Source organism: Phyllopteryx taeniolatus, chromosome 10, assembly GCF_024500385.1.
Source record: "Phyllopteryx taeniolatus isolate TA_2022b chromosome 10, UOR_Ptae_1.2, whole genome shotgun sequence".
NCBI lineage: Eukaryota > Metazoa > Chordata > Actinopteri > Syngnathiformes > Syngnathidae > Phyllopteryx > Phyllopteryx taeniolatus.
In genome coordinates this window covers 25,804,729-25,827,033 of record NC_084511.1, presented here as the reverse complement: position 1 = coordinate 25,827,033, position 22,305 = coordinate 25,804,729, and the positions used below count along the sequence as shown (strand labels likewise).

Genomic DNA, 22,305 nt, shown 5'->3' with positions numbered 1-22,305 from the left:
AAGCTGAACTAACAACGTGGTAAACGATCAACCCGACCAACTACAATGACGGTGAGACCTGGAAGGGCGTGATTGGGAGGAATCAGGCCGCCCCCCCCGATCAGAACCCGAGCTGTGTTCTGTTATTGGACTTCAAGGTCCCGGGGGTGGATGAGATTCACCCGGAGTTCCTCAAGGGTCTGGATGTTGTAGTGCTGTCCTGGTTAACACGCCTCTGCAACATCGATTGGACATCGGGGACAGTGCCTCTGGATTGGCAGACTGGGGTGGTGGTCCCCATTTTTAAGAAGGGGGACCGGAGGGTGTGTTCCAACTACAGGGGGAATCACACTCCTCAGCTTCCCTGGTAACGTCTATTCAGGGGTGCTGGAGAGGAGGGTCCATCGGGAAGTTGAATCTCAGATTCAGGAGGAGCAGTGTGGTTTTCGTCCTGGCCGTGGAACAGTGGACCAGCTCTACACCCTTGGCGTGGACCTCGAGGGTGCATGGAAGTTCACCCAACCAGTCTACATGTGTTTTGTGGACTTGGGGAAGGCATTCGACCGTGTCCCTCGCGGTGTCCTGTGGGGGGTGTTTCGGAAGTATGGGGTACCGAACCCTCAGATACGGGCTGTTCGGTCCCTGTACGACCGGAGTCAGAGTTTGGTCCGCATATACGGCAGTAAGTCGAACTTGTTTCCGGTGAAGGTTGGACTCCGCCAAGGCTGCCCTTTGTCACGGATTCTGTTCATAACTTTTATGGACAGAATTTCTAGCCGCAGCCGAGGCGTAGAGGGGGTCCGGGTTTGGTGGCCTCAGAATTTCATCTCTGCTTTTTGCAGAGGATGTGGTTCTGTTCATCAAACCGTGATCTCCAACTCTCACTGGAGCGGTTCGCAGCCGAGTATGAAGTGGCTGGGATGAGAATTGGCACCTCCAAATCTGAGACCATGGTCCTCAGTCGGAAAAGGGTGGCATGCCCTCTCCGGGTCGGGATGAGATCCTGCCCCAAGTGGAGGAGTTCAAGTATCTTGTGGTCTTGTTCACGAGTGAGGGAAGAATGGAACGGGAGGATCGACAGGCAGATCGGTGCAACGTCTGCAGTGATGCAGACTTTTTATCGATCCGTTGCGGTAAAGAAGGAGCTAAGCCAAAAGGCGAAGCTCTCGATTTACCGGTCGATCTACGTTCCAACCCTCACCTATGGTCACGAGCTGTGGGTCGTGACCGAAAAAACAACATCCCGGATACAAGCGGCCAAAATGAGTTTCCTCCGCAGGGTGTTCGGGCTCTCCCTTACAGATAGGGTGAAAAGCTCGGTCATCCGGGAGGATCTGATTCGGACGCCTCCGTGGTGAGGTGTTCCGGGCACGTCCCACCGGGAGGAAATCCCGGGGACGACCCAGGACACGCTAGAGAGACTACATCCTTTGGCTGGCCTCTGGAACGCCTCGGGATCCCCCTGGAAGAGCCGGATGTCGTGGCTGGGGAGAGGGAAGTCTGGGCGTCCCTGCTAAAGCTACTGCCCCCGTGACCCGACCTCGGATAAGCGGTAGAAAATGGATGGATGGATGGATGGATGGATGGTAATGTCTTCTTATTGGATTTGCAAGATAATTTGAGTTGAAAATGCCCAGAATGCCCTTTACCAAGCTATTCTAGGTGGTCTTTTCCGCATGGCATTTGAGACATCCAGATTAATATTCATTAATATTTCCATGCATCCATCCATTTTACATACTGCGGATTCTCACTATGGTTGCGGGTCATTAATATTTGATAGATAAATAAGTTTTGCTCTGATCGCTCCTTGGTGCTATGACGCTGTCTTTTGGTTTGGGACAGCCAAGGGTTCATAGCTTCAATGTGAGGTCTTACGGTCATTGTGAAGCAGAATTCACCAAGGCAAAAAAGTATATAAAATATGCTTTGTTACTCTTCCGGATTAAGAAGAAAAAACAAAAACAAAAAAACTATCAAACTGACCTTGCTGGGCCAGGGTTCCGGCGTGGCAGGCCAGGACTGGAAGTAAGGCTTGGGCATCAGCAAAGGCAGTGGCTTGGGTGATAGCGCCCGGTTGGACGGGGGCTCTGACGAGCGCGAACGGATCTGCGGCCGGTGCGGCGGTGAGTCTCTGGGCCACTCGTCGATTTGTGTTTCAAGCGTGGATGTGAACCTGGGGGCTGGGGCCGACTGCTGCCGCAGATACTTCAGGGGCCCGTCGGGGTCGTTTTCCCACGGCTCAGGGGTGATCGGCGAGGGCGAGAGGGAAGCGGGAAAGCCAGAGAAGGACGGGTCGGCTGAGATGCTGCGGTCTAGAACCTTGGGGAGCTGCAGGCGCTCCATAACAGTCTCACTGATGGAGAAGCGCTGGGCATAATGCTGAAGGATGGAGGACGCCTCCTCAGGAGTTTTGGCTCTCCGGTAAGCTGCCCGCAGCTCCTCCTCGCGGCGTTCCCTGTGGAGAGAACCAGCCAAAGGGGAAAGCAGCTTTTTCTTAACAAAGGATTTTGACTTTGGATCTTCAGTGACTGATCTGTTTGTGCTGTTTGATGAGGAGGAGCACTGAGCAAATATGTAGACTCTTAGGTTAGGCCGATAGAAACTAACCGTTAGCTTCTCTCCGGCTCCCATTGACGTTTGCTTGATAAGACTGTATTAGTATTAGTGGCAACTTTTTGTGAACAAAATATGTGGATTGAGATTCAAGTCCATTGGCTAGCTGATTTGAGTGCATCTATTGGACGAGGAGCATGAACTTTAGGGCTGCAAGTTGCAACTAATGATTATTTTGAAAATCGATTAATCTGTCGATTGTTATTTTTTGATACATTGACAAATGGATAAAAAAAAAAAATGTTTTTCAAATTTCCATCCCTTTATGCAAAAGCGGGACATTATTTCAAACTGCAAGTTCAGAAAATGCACCAACATGAATCGATTATGATTCGGTTACTGGTTTGCTCTATAACGTGTCAGAAAATATAAAAACATGTTTATCAATTTATCTTTGTCTATTTAACTAAACGATTCATCGATTATCAAAATAGTTGCTGAATAATTTGATAATCAATTAGATGTTGATGAATCAATCAATAACTTTAGCTTCTGACTCGCTCCAATTCCCGTTGGTTGATCGAGCAGAGTGTTTTTTTTTTTGTATATGTTGTGTTTTAACATTTGACATAGTAGTGATTGAGTTCCCCATTCATTATAAGCCATGTTCATCATTTGAGTTGTTTAAAGCGCGTGCTACTGCTTTTAACGCATAATATTTGAACGGTCAACATATGTTAATACTAATGTTCTCCATTTGCGATGCGTCGCCAGCTGAGAGTTGGACCTACTTGTCCTCCACGATCTCCCTGTAGGTCTTGATGCTTCTCCTCCTCTGGGAGATGCACTGCCCTCCTCCGGTCATCAGCTGCTCCATCAACTTCCTCTCCTCCTCCTTCTTGATCAGGTCCTGCGAGATGCTGCGCCGACGACTTTTCCACCGGGCCAGGTCCTGCCACACACACAAATGACAACTGTTATTGGGGCTGTAACGGCACATGTATTTATTTATATTGAGAAACAAATGCAGTTAGTTCAGCTCAGTTTCTGGCTAGCAGGTGTCAAGGCTACTGATAAGATCTTGGCGGTACGTCAAACTTGTTAACCCATTTGAAATAGCGTCACGCTAATGCGACATGACAACATGGAAAAGAAAATGAAACAAACACCACGAGTGTTTTTATAGCATAATAATTCAGAATGTTTCAACTGTAAGCGCCAACTCTTCATTTTCTAAAAAGAAGACGATTGATGTTGCACTTTGCTAAAAAGAAATCAGTGAAGATTCATTTTCTAATTCACAGCATATTGATTCAGACCGTTCAAAGTGCTACACTTGTTGGTATCGTTTATTTCCTACAAAGAAAACTATTGATATTTCACTTAAAAACAAATATAGCATAATAATTCAGAGGGCTTAAACTGTTACTGTTGCACTTGTCGGCAATATTCTAAAACGACTGAAAAATAAAAAAAATAAAAAAAGGTGTTACATGTTAGTACACCTTTCTTTTTTTTTATTTTATAGATTATTTATTGACTGTTACTGTTGCACTTGCCTGCATTGTTTGCTTAAATGAATGAATCAATCAATCAAGGAGTAGAGTCCCTATATAGCTGCCTTGGAATCAAGTCAAGCTGCATAGCTGGGGGCAACAACTGTATGTGTAAAAGCCAGATGTCCCAATACTTGAGTTTTTCTCCACGAAGGGACGCAGACGATAACACAACTATGAATAAACAACAAATGAAGCCGGATCGCTCACATCCTGCCAGTGACTGTCCTCTTCCTTCATCTGGTTGTACTGATTGTGCATCAGCTCGTGACGCACGTGACTGTGAGGCGGCAAGATGGCGGCGGCGTCCTCGCTGCGCATGTCGATCAGGCTCACACTCCTGCAGAGGACACGAGAAAGAGAGAGAGAGAGAGAGAGAAATGGCAGAAAATAAACATGCTGCAAAAATATGTGGATTTGCCATTACTTCAGACACTCCACGCGTGATGTTTTATGTTGTTATCAGGGAATGGAAGACATGCGATGCACTTTAAAAACATTGCAAAGTAAGTTTTTCGCCACATATCAAATTTGGAGGTGGCCGCCTCCGTCTAATTTTGAGCCACTTCTGGCTTTAAAACCTCTGACATAATGAAAAGTCTTATTGTAGGACCAGTGCTGCACTAAATCGGGTGTCATATTTCACTCCAATCGCGGTATTACACCGCGGTGGCAACAAGCTATTTCTGATAGCATCCGCTAGTAAAATTATTTGTGCATAGATAACTGATATGTAATATTTGTATTTCTCATATTGTTGTGAGGAGCCAGACAAAATAACCTTGCAAAAAGCATTTATTCCACTTTGCGAGATGCGACTCTTTTTGAAATATGAACGTTTCAAGGTCATTATTAAAGATTTTTTTCTACTTTTCTTGTTATGTAATACACCTATTAGCATAGGCGGTACTTTTCAAGGGGAGGAAAATGCAAATTGACTATTGACAATACAATCACTGTATGGAACGGATGCTATTTTGGCAGCACTCTCCTTGCGTACGACTGACACAGTGCATTAGTTTAATGAAAAGGGCTGGCAGATTTTCCCACGCGGCAATTGGATGACTTACTGTGGGTCATGTGACACGCTGGCAGGACGCGTGAGAGCATGGAGAGACAAACAACAGACAAACACAAATGTGGATTATTGAATGTTAGCGGAGGGGAAAGTGACACAAAATGGTTTGCGTATCAAATTTAGGGGGCTGAATGATGTTGCTCCAAACATTCAAAAGGGGACAGTCTTATCCAAAAGGTAACTGCTGCGGTTGCAAACCACCAGCTCATACATCTAAGCAAAAAGGTCAGAAATGTTTGATTTAAAGGGGACATATATTATGGTAAATGTACTTTTTCAATACAAATAAGATGGGTTTCTGGAGTGCCTGCCCACCCATCGAATGTGAAACAAATCTTTTGTCAGCTGGCCGTATCTGAAAACGTGTCTGTGAGCGAGTCCTTCTCAATGTCACCTAACTGGGATGTGACAATTCGGCAAATTCGCATAATACAGCATACCCAATACCTGCAGTTTTAAAGCAGAGGAAGGACTAAAAGCCAAAAGGTAAACAGAGCTGCAGTGCTAGCGCAGATTAGCGTACGTTAACAGCGTTACCATCTTATAAGCAGCAAATAATTCAATGCTTGGCTAAGTTGTGGGCCTATTTGTGTTGGCAATACATTGATCGATATCAGTGATTCTCTGAGAGTTTGGTATGAATACTACTTGTTGTACGCGAAAGAATCACTGAATTAGATACAAATACAATTTTATAGCATTTAAATCAAAATACTTTTGAACATTTTAGAATGAATCTTGCAGCTATGCATGCAGCGTTTTGAAAATGTTTTTTTGATGGAATATCCTTTTTTATAATAGTACAGTTCACTTGTATTTAACATAAGTACAATACATTGGCATTTCATCTTCAACAACTATTTTTAAAAAAAAATGAACATTTTTTTTTTTTTTTCCAACTTATGTGTTATACATTTTAAAAACATACTCTGCGTAAAGTTACAGTGGCATAAATATACAACCCCCAATTCCAATGAAGACGAGATAGCAAGGGTGGAGGACTTGAAATACTTGGGGTCAACCGCCCAGAGCAATGGTGAGTGTGGTCAGGAAGTGAAGAAACGACTCCAAGCGGGTTGGAACGGTTGGAGGAAGGTGTGAGGTGTGTCATGTGACAGAAGAGTCTCTGCTAGAATGAAGGGCAAAGTTTATAAAACAGTGGTGAGGCCAGCCACGATGTGCGCATTCGAGACAGTGGCACTGAAGAGACGACAGGAAGCAGAGCTGGAGGTGGCGGCAACGAAGATGTTGAGGTTCGCTCTCGGAGTGACCAGGTTGGATAAAATTAGAAATGAGCTCATCGGAGGGACAGCCGAGGTTCGATGTTTTGGAGACAAAGTTAGAGAGAGCAGACTTCAATGGTTTGGACACGTCCAGAGGCGAGAGAGGGAGTATATTGGTAGAAGGATGATGAGGATGGAGCTGCCAGGCAAGAGAGCGAGAGGAAGAGCAAAGAGAAGGTTGATGGAGGTCGTGAGGGAAGACATGAGGGCAGTTGGCGTTCGAGAGGAGGATGCAGGAGATAGGCTTCCATGGAAAAGGATGACGCGCTGTGGCGACCCCGCACGGGACAAGCCCAAAGGAAAAGAAGATGTTACTTTACTATATTTTAATATTGGTCAGTATGGTGATACTACGTCATTTTTGAGGTGGTACTTGGTGTAAAATGTTTGCGAACTCTTGATCTATACAATATTGGACAAACGTGCAATTTGGCGGCTTGGCGTATGTATCATTTAAAACCCTCCCAAAACGATGCCTTGGAGGAAGCAGTTCACATTGGAATTCCGACCGTAAATCCTCCAGGAAGTTTGTTCGGCAGGCAAGCAGTGCAGCTGTGCAGCTCCGGCAGGGAAGGAAGCAGAGCTCATTTCCTTTCATCCCGTTCCCGTTTCTGTGCGTACCGTAGTCTCAGTCCATGCCTGTTATGCTGTGATTACCGTAACAATACTATATATAGATTTGTATCATCAGAACACACGGAATGTAAAGTGAAAGCGGGGTTTGAAACCATATGAAAAGAACTATTACACAAAAAAAGGAGAGAAGCCTAAATATTGTGGAGCCATTGTGACGACCCTGAGCTTAGATCTGCCACTTGCAAGCGACGCTCACACTTTCATGTCAAAGCAAAAAGCTAAGCAGAGCTGCATTTGGCCTTGTTGGATTCACAGATGGGCGTTAGCTTTTAATAAGCGGCACATACGTGAATGTTCGGCTGTGTGTTTGCGACATGTCTGCTTCACGCGCCATTCACGTTTCTAATACACAAGTTGACAAGGTGTTATTCGTGGCTTGGTGATGAAGTGCTGCCTCCAAGAGTGAAAATACAAGCCACAGTTTTCTCTGTCTGCATGGCAAGCTTGTGTCAGCTTTGCTGTTCGCGACCTTTTAGACAGCCACCCAGCTGTCATCGGGCACATTACAAATTATACTACGGCACCTGGGAACTGTTTTAAATTGAGAAAACAAAACAATATTTCTCCTTTCAAGAAAGCGTGTTTATGAACTGCTCTAGATAAGACTGTTGAGGAATGTGAATTCCTCAACTGTGTCTGTTGTAAAGATACATATTTTTGTCATTTCTAATAAGCCGAGAGGGCTCCCCACACAGCCTTGATGGAAAATGACACGGATTTGCTTGACGTGATACAACTGCATGACAAGTTTTATTCTATCTTGGCAGCGCTAACGTACACACGGCGCTGTTAAGAATGCAAGCGGCAGCTCATTTCAAAGGAAACATCCAAGATCCGATATATACAAGTCAGATCTCCGCTGCAGATTAGTTTTCAACTCCCTTGAATTGCTGATGACAAAGAATCGGTACCATCTGTTCTACAGACAGAGAAGGGAAAAACGGGGGGGGTGGGGGGGGGGGCGGTAGGACGGCAGATGAAACTCCTGGAGATTTCAATAAGATTGCTCATAACAAACGTTCTTGCATCACTGGGAAGAGTGAGTTTCTGCACCTTCGTCCACTATTGCTTCGCGCGCCTGTCTGTGCTGTTGAACATTTGTGACATTTGTCACCTTCAGCTGACGAATATGTCGGGTGAGCATGACCTGTGCATCCATACTGCAATCGCATCTCATACATATCTGAGTCAGAAATGGAGAGGGAGAAGAGGAAAAAAAAAAAAAAAAAAAAAAAAAAGTCGGAATTGTATACTGTTAACATTGACACGGGGGGGGGGGGGGGGATACAATGTCACATTGGGGTAAAAAAAAATGAAAAAAAATCTGAATTGACCTACAGTGTGAACACAGCCTTGGAGAATTATTAGAAAGAGCCGAAAGAAACGCAAATGGGTGAATTTTTCAGCAAATAGCTGAGCATAGGTTCCACAGAAAAAAAGCGAAAATGGGCGCTCAGTGAAAGTTCACTGTATTTATCTTTTTGAAAAACCCATAATATGTCTGCACCCACCTCAAAGGTCTTTCTCCCCCTACTGGCGAGGTGGCCGTACTCCAGCTCTTGCGCTCACCGTCCTCCTTGTCGCAGGTCTTCTTCTTGCACAGCGGCGTCGGTACGTAGCTGCTCTGGTTGCACTTGTTGGGCAGATACTGGTTGAAGGGCATGGCGGTGCGCGGCTCGCTCACCGAGGTGCGGCGGGTCAACATGTCGTCCTTGTGGATGTCTGGAGTTTTCCGGAGCGGCGGGCCGTCCGACTCGGAGTCACTGCCGTGGCCTGTTGGGGGACGCAGGAGAAGATATAGTCATTAACAGCAGTGGAAAGTAATGATGCACAAATACTTTGTTACAGCTACTGTACTTACAGTAAATAGATTGTCAGGATCTGTCCTTTACTCGAGTATTTATTTTTCTTGCTGATTTTTTTTTTAACATTTACTCCCATCCATCCATCCATTTTCTATTTCTCTTATAATCTCCCAAAATTTGAAAACAGATATCTGTACTCCATTTTAGGTTTACTCAGGTTATTGTTGTCTGTTATTCACATTTGTGAGATGATAATATGCATTAAAGTGGATAAACTATGCAATAAAAAGAGAGCTATTTTCTGTGCTTCAAGTCCATAATCAAAATGGCTTTTTCTTATTACAGCCTGTACTTTTTAAAATTTACTTAAGTACAGGAGTCAAAAGAGTACTTCGACTTTTACCAAAGTCTATTTTTAAATTGTATCTGTACTTCTACTTCAGGACCACTTCTGGTCACGAGGGGGTTAAAATGATGCATTTTAAGTGAGTTCAGTACATAAACAAGTGGTTACTGCAAAACAAATGTTATTGGTAAAGGCCAGCACAAATTCATCATCAATTCCCCCCCCCCCACACACACACACATTATCAGATGATTTTCTAAATGCACATGCGCTGGTTTCCCCTTCAAGTTTGACATACAATGGGAAAGTGTACTTTTTAGTGTTTGTATACAAACTAGTTAGGTCTCTTGAGTGCCTTCCCACCCAGAAAATGTACAATTAGCCTACAGTACATTTTCTGTTAGTCAGTACTGTAAATTCAAAACACGTATTAGCTCAAAATTGCAGTTTCATATGTACAACGTAATTTTGGGAGAAAAAAATCATCATAACTTCAAAGGGGAACCACATTTTTGGCCCATGTGTCAATCTCCAAAACCCTTTTAAACCCATCAAACGTGAACATGGTCCAAATAAAAGTCTCTGCAGCAGATGACAACATTTAATCCAACAAAACAAGACGCCTCAAACGTTTTCCAGGGATACCAAATCATCACTGTGTCTGTTTACAAGAGACATAAATCACATTATTACGTGCATCTTCCGAACTCCTGCCCAAAGAATATGATTTGAATTTTCAGTGTTTCAGTCTTCAGCTCACTTTATGACATGTCAATAAACCAGGTGACACCTGGATTGGCAGGAGGACTTCGGTCCTTGGTGTAAAAAAAAAAAAAAAAAAAAAAAAAAAAAATCCTCCATGTTACATAATAATCCCCAGCGTAAACACGGAGCAGAGGCGCGATGAGGATGTGGTGTTCACCATTCCTGCAGTGTGTGCTCACTGCTGCCTGGTTTAGTAGCGCATGTCTGAATGTGCACAATCGCCAGGTATTGGATACCTGCTTTACTCAAGGTCTCCAGAAATTCCTCCCCAAGATGTTCACCACATGTACTGCTGGACTATCAAACCAGACCATCGAGCAGATTAGATCCAGTAGAAGAACAAGTCAATATAATGTCGAAGAACCTTGGCATTGGGTGATGTCAGGATAATATTTTCGAAAAGTAACAGCTCTTGATGGATTCTTTGCAAAGAAAAGCATTATGAGCACAAAGTGTCTCATTCATAAACACTATCAAGTAACTACACTGGAGATAGAACGTCTCGGTCAGATTGAATTCAACTTTTCTTTCGGTGCTCTTGATTGCCGTCGGGGTGAGGTCGCTTTACAGAGCCCAATTGTGCAGGAGCTTTGATGCAAAAGTCAGGACGAGGGAGGGCAAAACTGCTTCGGCCTCCTGGCTTTCATCTTGGACCCACATTGATGAAACAGATAACAGATACATAGCTTCATCTTGTGATGGTATCGCTGAAGGATTTATTTAAACCCACTAGTCGGTGATCGGCTCCATAAATCCCGATCGTGTAAAGCCTAAATAATGCGTCGCGTTGTTGTTCGTCATTTTCAAGGTTCAAAGTATTCCAGTAATGATTGCATTCAACTTGGCTCCTAATTCATTCTCCGAGGGTAGCAAGTTGGCCGCTTTCCATTGAAGGTGGGCGCGTATACGTCGTTGGGCAATGTGTTGGCGGAGTGATGGAGGCAAAGAAGAAAGCATAGTAATGGTGGGTGTGAATTAGTTTTTCTTTCGACTTGTTAGATTCCAGATATATTTCATGGCACTGCTTAAGCAGCCTTGTTGGTCATTGCCGCTATAAATGTATGCTCCTTTGTGAAAAGCTACAGTGGTCAAAACATGGGGGGGGGGGGGGGGGGGGGGGGGGCATATGTCACAAATGTTAAACCCATGCAAGATGTCGGTAAATTTTGTCTGAGTGCAGCTTAAAGAGCATCTAAAAGATTTTTCATTGACTTCTTTTGTGTGATGCTTTGACAGAAGGGTATCTACGGTAGCACATGATAACAATACATCCGGAAATGGATTTTTCCAATTATAATACACCCATTATGTACTGTAATGCATCAATGTTATTATACGTCACAGTCAATAATACTGTACTTCCCACTTTGCACTAGAAATATTACTGTAGCATAATTTGTATTACTTACCATGTACCAACATGCAACATAGTCTTGATTTTAATTATATGTAAATATATTTTACAGTAGTCCCTTGCTTTTTGCAGGGGCTTCGTTCCAGAACCCCCCAGGATAGATGGAAATCTGCAAAGTAGCGACCAGATGTAATCCCTCCTCAATATTGATCTTTGTATCTACTTGTACTTTATTGCTTGTATGTGTTTATGTGTATATGTTGCCGCTGTGATAATTTGATTCCATAAATTACATTTAAATGCCTTAAATTACCTGACATACGACATGGCCTGTGTTAACTTTACATGCTTGTGCGGCAAGAGTGAAAACAAAAATCTTAAATCAACTTCTATTTAAAAATAAAAACCAAAAAAACATGAAATGATTCAAACAGCCTTTTTATTTAGCTGGGCGTTATCCTGCAATAACATACAATGCAGAAAAACGGGCCACACAACGGTAGCGCAGCTGTAAAAGCACAAAGGTACTGTATGCGTGCACCTTTCAAAAGAGTTTGCGCTCGGTTCCAAAACTGCAGAGGTGGGATTTATTCACATATGTGCAAGTCATAAGTAAGTCTCAAGTCTGTACTGTATTGCTATATCTTGAAAATGCATTTTCATGCAAAAAAATGTCAAACTTGTCAGGACATGTTGTTCAAGTCTAAGTCAGGTCGAATCTGATGAATTGTCAAAGTCAAAGTCAAATTGAGTCATAGGTTTTGACCAAGCAAGTCCCAACTGGCGACTTAAGTCTGACTCAAGTCAAGTCATGAGACTCGAGTCACCCACCACTGCTAAAATGATACGCAACAGCTGCCTGTCAAATTGCATTAATTCTGAGGTTTTGCGGGTTGTACGGGTTCTTACCGTCGCTGCTGCCGCGCGCCACCAGCACATCCGGCGACGGCGTCTGTTGCGAGCGGAAGCCGAACGAGTCCAGGCTGTCGAAGGAGTCCTCGCGGCAATGACGAGGCGGGGAAAGTGAGTCGCTCCGCTCCGAGTCCCAGCAGTCAATGTACCCGCTGTCCCGGATGCTGCGTTGGGGGCTTTCTGCCTCCTCCGCCTCCTAAAACGTGCAAGGACAAAGATTTAGGGATGGGAATGGTGACAGGTAGCAGGATAACGACCCACGTGGACCCTTAATATTAATTAGAGAATTTCTTGGGCCTCAGTGGACAGGTGCTAAAGTTCTAAAGTGCTACGCTAACAGTTGGAATGCTTATACAAAGCAAAATAGTAACCCGAGTATAGGAATGTTTTCAGGTAGATCGATAAGGATTTTAGTTGGTACTGAAGTCCTTGGGTAGATGAGGATTTTACATCATACCATGGAATCAGGGACTAGCTCTTAAGAGAACTGATCTACCTATTGTTATGCAAACAAATTGCAATAAACAGTGGGAGGAAAAGGTTTGTGAACCCTTTGGAATTTATTACATTTTTGCATGCATTTGTCATCAAATCAAATCACAACAACAAATAAATAAATACTACACAATTGTTATTGTATTTATTAATAATATACAACCCCAATTCAAATGAAGTTGAGATGTGTTAAATATAGATAAAAACAGAATACAATGATTTGCAAATCATGTTCAACCTATATGTAATTGAATACACTACAAAGACAAGATATTTAATGTTCAAACTGATAAACTTGATTGTTTTTAGCAAATAAGAATTTGATGGCTGCAACAGGTTCCCAAAAAGCTGGGACAGGGTCATGTTTACCACTGTGTGACATCACCTTTTCTTTTAACAACATTCAATAAACGTTTGGGAAATGAGGACACTAATTGGTGAAGCTTTGTAGGTGGAATTCTTTCCCATTCTTGTTTGATGTACAACTTCAGCCGTTCAACAGTCCGGGGTCTCCGTTGTCGTATTTTACGCTTCATAATGCGCCACACATTTTCAATGGGAGACAGGTCTGGACTGGAGGCAGGCCAGTCTAGTACCCGCACTCTTTTACTACGAAGCCACGCTGTTGTAACACGTGCCGAATGTGGTTTGGCATTGTCTTGCTGAAATAAGCAGGGGCGTCCATGAAAAAGACGTTGCTTGGATGGCAGCATATGTTTCTCCAAAACCTGTATGTACCTTTCAGCATTAATGGTGCCTTCACAGATGTGTAAGTTACCCATGCCATTGGCACTAACACAGCCCCGTACCATCACAGAAGCTGGCTTTTGAACTTTGCGTCCATAACAGTCCGGATGGTTCTTTTCCCCTTTGGCCCAGTGGACACGACGTCCACAATTTGCTCGTCAGAGCACAGAACACTTTTCCACTTCGCGCTGAACTGTATTTACTGACATTGGTTTTCTGAAGTGTTCCACGTGGTGATATCATTTACACATTGATGTCGGTTTTTGATGCAGTGCCGCCTGAGGGATCGAAGGTCACGGGCATTCAATGTTGGTTTTCGGCCTTGCCGCTTACATGCAGTGATTTCTCCAGATTCTCTGAACCCTTTGATGATATTATGGACTGTAGATGATGAAATCGTACGTTGAGGAACATTGTCCTTAAACTGTTGGACTATTTTCTCACGCACTTGTTCCCAAAGAGGTGACCCTCGCCCCATCTTTGCTTGTGAATGACTGAGCGATTCAGGGAAGCTCCTTTTCTACCCAATAGTGGGACCCACCTGTTCCCAATGAGCCTGTTCACCTGTGGGATGTTCCAAACAGCTGTTTGATGAGCATTCCTCAACTTTCTCACTCTTTTTTGCCACCTGTCCCAGCCTTTTTGGAACGTGTTGCAGCCATAAAATTATAGGTTTATGATTATTTGCTAAAAACAATCAAGTTTATCAGTTTGAACATTAAATATCTTGTCTTTGTCGTGTATTCAATTAAATATAGGTTGAACATGATTTGCAAATCATTGTATTCTGTTTTTATTTACGTTTAACACAACGTCCCAACTTCAATGGAATTGGGGTTGTATAATATTTCTACACAGGTTTATACATAAAGTCTTGACCTCAACTCAATGCAGTTGCTGTGGCATGACTTCAAGAGAGCTATTCACACGAGATATCACAGGAATATTGCTGAACTGCAACAGTTTTGTCAAGAGGAATGGTCCAAAATTTCTCCTGATCGTTGTGCAACTCCAGAAAACGTTTGGTTGAGGTTAAGGTCAACCAGTTGTTAAATCCAAGGGTTCATTTACTTTTCCCCCTCGGTCCTGTGAATGTTTACATTTGCGCAAAAAATATGAAAACAATTGTTTTGGTATGGTAATTCTTTATATGTGCCCTCTAGCCAGCAGAACTGATAGTTACTATTTCTGGTGAGAACTGATAAAATGCTAACATATTTGTACTAACAAAACGTTATAACACATGTAGTATACATGAAGCGACCTGAGTACAGAAAGGACTATGGCAGATCAATAAGGATTTTACATTGTACTATTTCTAAAGAGATCAAGCAATTAAATGTTACCTGGTCAAGCATCGTTTCTTTGAAAAATATTTCTAAACGGCCCAGTGTCCCATGTCGTCCTTCAAAACCTCCACAACAGCTCTAATTTGTTCTAAAAAAAAAAAAAACTTGTTGGCTCTCATGTCTGCTTGAAAAATGTCTCGCGCTGCTAATGGAAGGTGGGGAAAGGCCTTTCCTGTCTTGCATAGCTAAAAAACCAAAACATCTGTTTCCCTTTTTATTGTGCAGCCACAATTCTTAGTTATAATGTGTTACATAAATCAAAAGCATGTCACTAACAAAATGCACTTTATGCGGTGAATTTTAACTCAAGGTAATGCAACAACCTATGCAGCGAAGACAAATAAGCCCCAAATTATCTGCTGTTGGTACCACAGAATCAAAGTTCTAAAGGAGACATTTCAAAGATTATTTGTTATGAATCCCAATGATAAATTAAAAATCAGCTTGTGCAGTCTTGCCTTACTCATATGAGCCACTGCTCACTCGTCACCCTCCACTGTGGGGTTGTGACTATGGCTTTTTTTTTTTTTTTTTTTTTTTTAATAATGACGACTGGGGGTACAGGGGAACCTGAACTGAGATTCAAATTCAGGACGTCCCGACTGTGAGGCAGACGGGGGCCAACCAACCACAAACAAGTCCACTGTGCTGCCCCATATTTTCCCTTTAAAATAACGAGATTTGATCAAAGGCATCAAAACCTTTCGCATCTGTGAAAGTAGGCCCTCGAACTCCCTCAGGTCCAATGTGGGCCCGTTGTAGGAGGTACAGCTGTTGGCAGCCCGACCCAGCCAGTAGATGGTGATTAGAACCTGCGCCAATTCAAAAATACAGTCAGACATAATTGAAGTCAATGATTTGATGACTTTGTTGTATAGTTAGTACAGTCATTTGCAGATGGGACCTGAGCCCTGCTGCCAATAGCGAAAAACAAAACAAAAACGCGACCAATTGGTGACCCTTGTCACATCAACATCGTTCCTTCAGACCATCATTGTAATACTTTCCTATTTCGAAAAGGATTGGCAGCATCTTAGGTCAATTCACAAAGAGTGCCCAAAAACAGAACAAAAAACATGCAGGAAACAAATTTATTGCATTGAGCCGTGTGACATTTCTTGTTTCCCTTTTCCAGGAAATTTTGCCGAACTCCAAACTGTACCACGATTGGGGTGTGTGAGTGTTCGACACTCACACACCTCAAAAGTATACAGTACACAGACACACACATGGTGGCTTGAAAAGAAGCACGCACAAAACAATGTGACGAGACAAAACCAGTACGACGTACTGAGCTTGCCGTCACACAGTTTGTTTATGTTTCTGCCTGTCAAAATAGCACTAACGCACTCTTAGGCAATATGTTCAAGCCTAACTGCAAATCAACTGAAAAGACGTGCGTATGCTTTTAGTCACACAACACAGGAAAAGTCACAAAGTTTTTTTGAATCACTTAAAATGCAAAAAAAAAATAATTCAATAAAATTCACTTTTTAAATCACTTATTTTAAAGTAATAAGTAACTAACAATGAGCAGTCAGTTTTTAAGCACAATTTTCATATTCTACTGTCGTACAAGTAAATAAGATAACTAATGTTAATATTAAGATGTAACAACAATAAAACACTCGGTCTTAACTCACTAGATATGAAACAGTTTACCGATAAAACGGATCACATTTCAAATGGTTAGTGTCACCGTTTCAAATTTTGCAACAGTCGTTATTACCGTATTTAGTTTCTGACAGTCGCAGCTGTATTTTGATTTCTTCCATCCGTTGCATTTCACTCCAATAAATAAAGAAAACGCTAATTGTAGAGCACAAAGACAAAAAATGAAGACGACGGCAAAGAGTACAAAGAAAACGACAAAGACAATGACGACTTAGATGCCGATGACAGCGAAGAAAATGAAGACAACAATCAAGAATAAGAGGACGAAATGGACAAAAACAACAAAGAAGAAAAAGATCGAGACAACGTACAAGACTGCAAAGACGACCAAGAAGTAAACAACAAAGACGACCACAGGCAAAAACAATGAAGAAAAAGAAGATGACAACAAAGAAAAAAAAGAAAAAAGATGTCAAGGAAAAAAGAAGACAACGAAGAATAAGACAAAAAAGATGCCAACGAAGAAAAAGATGGCAAATACGATTAAGAATACTGTCCAACAAAGATGACCTCAACTTTGAATCTGTTGTATTACACAGCCGTCATCTTTGTGTTTCCTGTGTTGATTGCGGTGTGCGATTAAAATGAGCACATGAAGCCTCGGTGAGCTCTCCTATCAAGCAATCCCAACCCGTATGTTTTTTTGTTTGTTTGTTCATTTTTGCACCGTTAACGATATTGTACATTGCTCTAGGTCTTACAATGTGTTCTGTCGTGCTCTAAATAATTCTACAAACAGCTGCCAAGAAGTCATTTGGGCTCCCGGAGCTTGTCGCATTTTAGCGGGAGCGTTCCTGTCTCCCTTTTCAAGGTGGAAACAATGTCTGCGCCTTGTCGTGTTTGTGCAGGCGCGGCGCGGTAAACGCAGCGCGTCTTTGGGAGGAGGAAGCCGGCCTTGCTTTCTATTGATGAAAGTGAAAGGAGCAGCCCCGCAAAAAGCATGTTTATCTTCCTTTAACCCTTAAGAAGTACTTCAAATATCATCACTCATTTCAAGTCACTGAGAAAAACTGCTGTAAAATATGATTTCTTTTTTTTCCCCCTACCACTTTGCCTAAAAAAGTGACAAAGATGCCAGTTTGACATCTATTATTATTTCCAATAGGGAAAAATGGTCTCAAAATTGAAATAAGTCACTTACATTTTTTAGCTTTCGGCTGCAGTCGCTCTGCCTGTGAAGAATCACACACACACAGGAACAGAGTGAGAAAGTGACTTCATATCGAATAAAACATTTGGCATAAGAAGAATTGAAGGTTGCAGCCACCCACGTGAAAAAAAACGAAAGCAAGCAGAAGGAGTCACATCACAAAAATCTTATTCCACAGTGGCTCAAAAATCTGCGTGACCTTGCCTCTTCCATGTCCAAAAGGTCTTCCTGTCATGACACCATTTATGTAACCAGTGGAAACAACTACACGACATTGACGTCCTATTTTTAAGTTTGTTTTGTCCATTAGGATACATTACAAAAAACACTTTTTAAGGATAATCAAGTAGAGTAGGCAAAAGGTGTGAACAGAAACTGCAGGACTGGGACTAATCAACATCAAGTTGACCGAAATTAGCGTTTTGGAGGTCGGTTACATGACACTGTTTTGCTTTTTTTGTTTTGTGCGGACACTGAGTATTTCGTATTGTTCCCCAATTTACTTCCACCTTGACTAAAGGCCCCAGCTCCAGCTAAAGAAAAACAACCCCGAAGCATGATTCTGCCACCATCGTGTTTCACTGATGATTAGAGTCCATTTTCCATATGTCCCCTTCATGGAGCCCCTGGGCATCCTGTATAATCCTACAAATGTGGAAGAGGAAACAGAAAAACGGTGCGAAAAAAGCTCAAAGACCGAATACACCATCGGTGTTTGTATTGTCAACGCAACAGAGTAACCTTGTTAACTCGATCAGAAACAAAACGGCTGACAAGTTGACCGAAGAATTCCTCGTCTTGACAGAACAAGTCAGGCAGCTCTTATAGGGAACCCTCAACATTGCCCCGTTATGTCAGGACGTCTTCTCGGAATGACACCTTGTACGTGCGTGATGACAGCACATTGATTACTACAAACACAGGCTTTTGTTAACAGCCTCCGCAGCAGGACGCACGGCTCAGCGAGTAGCGTGTGCTGACTGAAACTGCGTGTGACAGATGTAGTCGTTGTTCCTCACAATCTTCCGTTGACTCGCACCGACTTATTTGTGTTGGCAGCCAACTGACTGATTGCCAGGAGGAAACACAACACCATACTGACTGACAGATGATGACGCTATCACAAATGAAAGCAATTCAAGATACTGTCTTTATTTACTAGATTGGGGTGTTCAGAGGTTGGACGGTGGCCGGAGGACCCTGGACCGTGACACCGATGCTAGTTTTGTTCGCCTGTCTCAGGCGTTTTAAAATGGCTGCTTTTACAGGCAGAGTAAAACGTTCTTGTACAAAGTGTAGCAAGTTGGCGAACAAACTGTCAGACTTACTTGGCAGCGGGGCGTGTCGACGTGTCTTGAAGGTCTCCGGGGTCGAACAGCCGGGAGCCCTTCAGTCCTAACTCCTCACATCCGCGCAGAAACACGCTCAGGTTGTCCTGTATGTGGCGGGCATTGAAAGGTTAGCTGCTGAAGGGATTTGAATTCTGTCGTTATCCAAAACAGCCTCCTCTAAACAGTCTCTGAAATGGATTCAAGTCTGGGTTTACATCATGTTGCAAATCCATTTCCTTTGTAGTATTTAAGCTCATCTTTTCGTTATGTGTAAGCGGCGTTAGCGTAGGTTCTGACGTGAGCGCGCCGCAATGTTGTGTGCATAATTTTGTTACGCCATGTTCATTTGATATCAAATGTACAGAGTGGTGCCTTGAAATATGAGTGAGCTGACTTTTGCTTTGACCTGTGAGCAAAACATTTCATATACAAGTGAACTCAACTCAACTCAAAGCTGCAAGAAAATGCCACGAGCCAAAGAAATTCAAGAACAGATGAGAAATACAGTAATTCTCAGTCTGGAAAGGGTTACAAAACCATTTCTAAAGCAAATACACAAATTCAAATCCGACTTTAATCATCGTCCAATTCATGTTATCGCTCCACAATCACCAGCTTCCTCTTTCTATCAATACCTCTTCTCTACCGTTCAGGCACTCCTACGTCTCTACCCCCGACAAAATCTGTGTGGAACGCAACCCGAGCCGAGTTCTACCTCCTTTTTCCCCAGGTTCTCTCTTGTTCTCCTTGCTTCACTCTCTCCCTTTTTGTTTTCTGGCTTTCTGTCATTCAGAGAGCTGCAGGCTAAGCAATTGCTCTCAATCTCAGGGTGTCACCGTTTCCTCTCCACCCTGGTTTCTCCCAGACCGAAACACAAATACAATGGCCTTCCATTCATAACCTCGGAGTCAATTCTGGTGTGGAAGCTTTATGAAAATGCTCACTTTAGCAGGAGTACTGTATAGGTTATCTTGCATGGAGGTAAACACATCGGAAGACATTCTCACGACCATTTTATTTGGAGCAAAGAAAATAGTCTGATCCATGGCTTCCTGTGTTCTGGGGACACTGCATACACCCTCACCCACACACGAACACTTCAGAAATCGCTTGCTAACTCAAGTTATTTTTTTTTTCTTTCAGAGAACAAAAGTCATATTTTTGAGAATATAGTTCTGTTTTGTACAGCATAAGAACGTCTTTTCCAAAAATAAAAGGTGCAATATTCGGGGAAAGTTGTATTTTTTCCCCCCTGTTCACTTGTTAAATAAAACATGACTGATTTGATTTAAAGACGATGTTTTCATTACAATTGCAAGACGTAATTGTATTATCAAGTACTGGTACTCTGTATAGGCGAGTACTCAATGGGAATAATTGTACTCTGTCTGAAAAACATGTTATCGGTTTATCCCTACAACAACAACAACAACAACTACAATTTGCCATAGCAACGTTACAACATTTTTCATTTATTCATTTGGAAACACTCGCCACGGAACAAAGTGCAGCAGTCAAGAGCCATATTTCCCCCCGACTTAGACTTGAACAATTCATACTGGGTGTGATCTATGGTACATGAACACAAGCCAGCGGCTGACTGACAGAAGTGGGCTTGTTTTGCTTTTTGTTTGACTTTTTTTTGCCACATAGTAATCGTGGCTCACTATTAACAAATTCACCTATTTACATTTTCTCCCTGTGAACCAATCCAAAAGCTCTTTATATGTCAAATTGGAGCTAAATTAGTGGAAGCTACTAAGAGTCTTCGGCCATATGGAGACTAACGGTGCATTTTTTTCCTCAATCAAATCATCAGTGAACCATTTATTTTTAAGGGCAATGTTGTAAAATGATGACTAATGATATCAAACTGCTTTGGGACCATAGTTTGCGGAATATTTAGTAGGGCTGCAGCTATCGAATATTTTTAGAATTGATTATTCCACCAATTACCCAACTGATTATTTGAGTAATCGGATAAAATTTTATTTTACATTCTGAAACAATAATCCCAACACAAAATATGTGTGAGGTTTAGGTATGTTTTTTTTTTTTTAAGCCCCATCAAACGAACCTTGGTGGAGGTTCATTTCTAGATAGATCACCTTTTTTCTCGCTAAATATATTTCCAAAGGTGCTATTGACATGAAATTATTACCAGATGTTGGGAACAACCCAAGTAATCCATACATACAAAGAAAGTAGAACAAATAAGATCAGAAATTAAGTTGTGTGTAATAACGTGAAATGACACAGGGAAAAAGTATTGAACACATGAAGAAAGGGAGGTGCAAAAAGGCATGACACCTTCAATCTATCAATAATCAAAGAGCAAACCAGCCCCTTGTCAGTGCAAATCAATATCAGCTGGCTCAGTCCTGATTGACGGCCTACAAAAAGGTCTCATTGGCAAGGTGTGAGTCAAGACACAGCTCATGATGGGCAAGAGCAAAGAGCTGTTTCAAGACCATCGCAAACACATTTTTGCAAAACATAACGATGGCATTGGTTACAGGCGCATACCTAAGCTTCTGAATGTTCCAGTGAGCAGGGTTGAGGCCATAATACGTACGTGGAAAGCCAATCATACCACCATAAATTTGCCTCAGGTGCTCCCCGCAAGATTTCTAGCAGACGAGTGCAAAGAATAATCAGAAGAGTTCCCCAAGAGCCAAGGACCACCTGTAAAGAGCTTCAAAAAGATCTGGAATTAGCAGGTACTGTTGTCACAAGGAAAACCGTGAGTAATGCACTCTGCCTGTACGCACGCTCACCATGCAAGACCCCATTGCTGAAAGAAAAGCATGTCAAAGCTCGTTTAAAGTTTGCAGAACAACAAAGCTAACTCTTTGGATGCCATAATGCACACCACGTTACGTTTGGAGCAGAAATGGGACTGCACATCACCCTAAAAACACCACACCAACAGTGAAGTTCGGAGGTGGGAACATGATGGTTTAGGGCTGCTTTCTCAGTAAATGGTACTGGTAAACTTCACATTATTGAAGGAACGATGAATGGGCAAATGTACCGAGACATTCTTGACAAAAATCTGCTGCCATCAACGAGGATGATGAGAACGAAACGAGGGTGGACATTTCAGCAGGATAATGATCCAAAACATACAGCCAAGGCAACTCTCAAATGGTTTCAAAGAAAACAAAAATAAAGAATGGCCCAGCCAATCACCTGACTTGATTCCAATCGAAAATCTATGGAAAGAACTGAAACTCAAGGTCCATAAAAGAAGTCCACGGAACTTTCATGATTTGAAGACTGCTTGTGT

General features: G+C 42.5%; 1 protein-coding gene across 8 annotated transcripts in view; it reads right to left on the bottom strand.

Annotated features, from left to right (window-relative positions):
- The window catches only part of LOC133484521 (LIM and calponin homology domains-containing protein 1-like), a 64,006-nt gene that overhangs the window by 16,394 nt on the left and 25,307 nt on the right, over nucleotides 1-22,305 (bottom strand). For 6 of the 8 annotated variants that reach the window (XM_061787251.1, XM_061787247.1, XM_061787250.1 and 3 more), the window contains 9 exons: nucleotides 19,014-19,120; nucleotides 17,677-17,707; nucleotides 15,563-15,673; nucleotides 12,268-12,466; nucleotides 8,600-8,861; nucleotides 5,162-5,179; nucleotides 4,302-4,431; nucleotides 3,327-3,487; nucleotides 1,966-2,437 (listed from right to left, as the gene is read on the bottom strand). In XM_061787251.1, coding sequence (XP_061643235.1) covers nucleotides 1,966-2,437; nucleotides 3,327-3,487; nucleotides 4,302-4,431; nucleotides 5,162-5,179; nucleotides 8,600-8,861; nucleotides 12,268-12,466; nucleotides 15,563-15,673; nucleotides 17,677-17,707; nucleotides 19,014-19,120 — 1,491 coding nt within the window. Of the gene's footprint in view, nucleotides 1-1,965; nucleotides 2,438-3,326; nucleotides 3,488-4,301; nucleotides 4,432-5,161; nucleotides 5,180-8,599; nucleotides 8,862-12,267; nucleotides 12,467-14,858; nucleotides 14,950-15,562; nucleotides 15,674-17,676; nucleotides 17,708-19,013; nucleotides 19,121-22,305 lie in introns of those variants that run through there. The other 2 variants (XM_061787249.1, XM_061787254.1) reach the window with 2 other exon arrangements.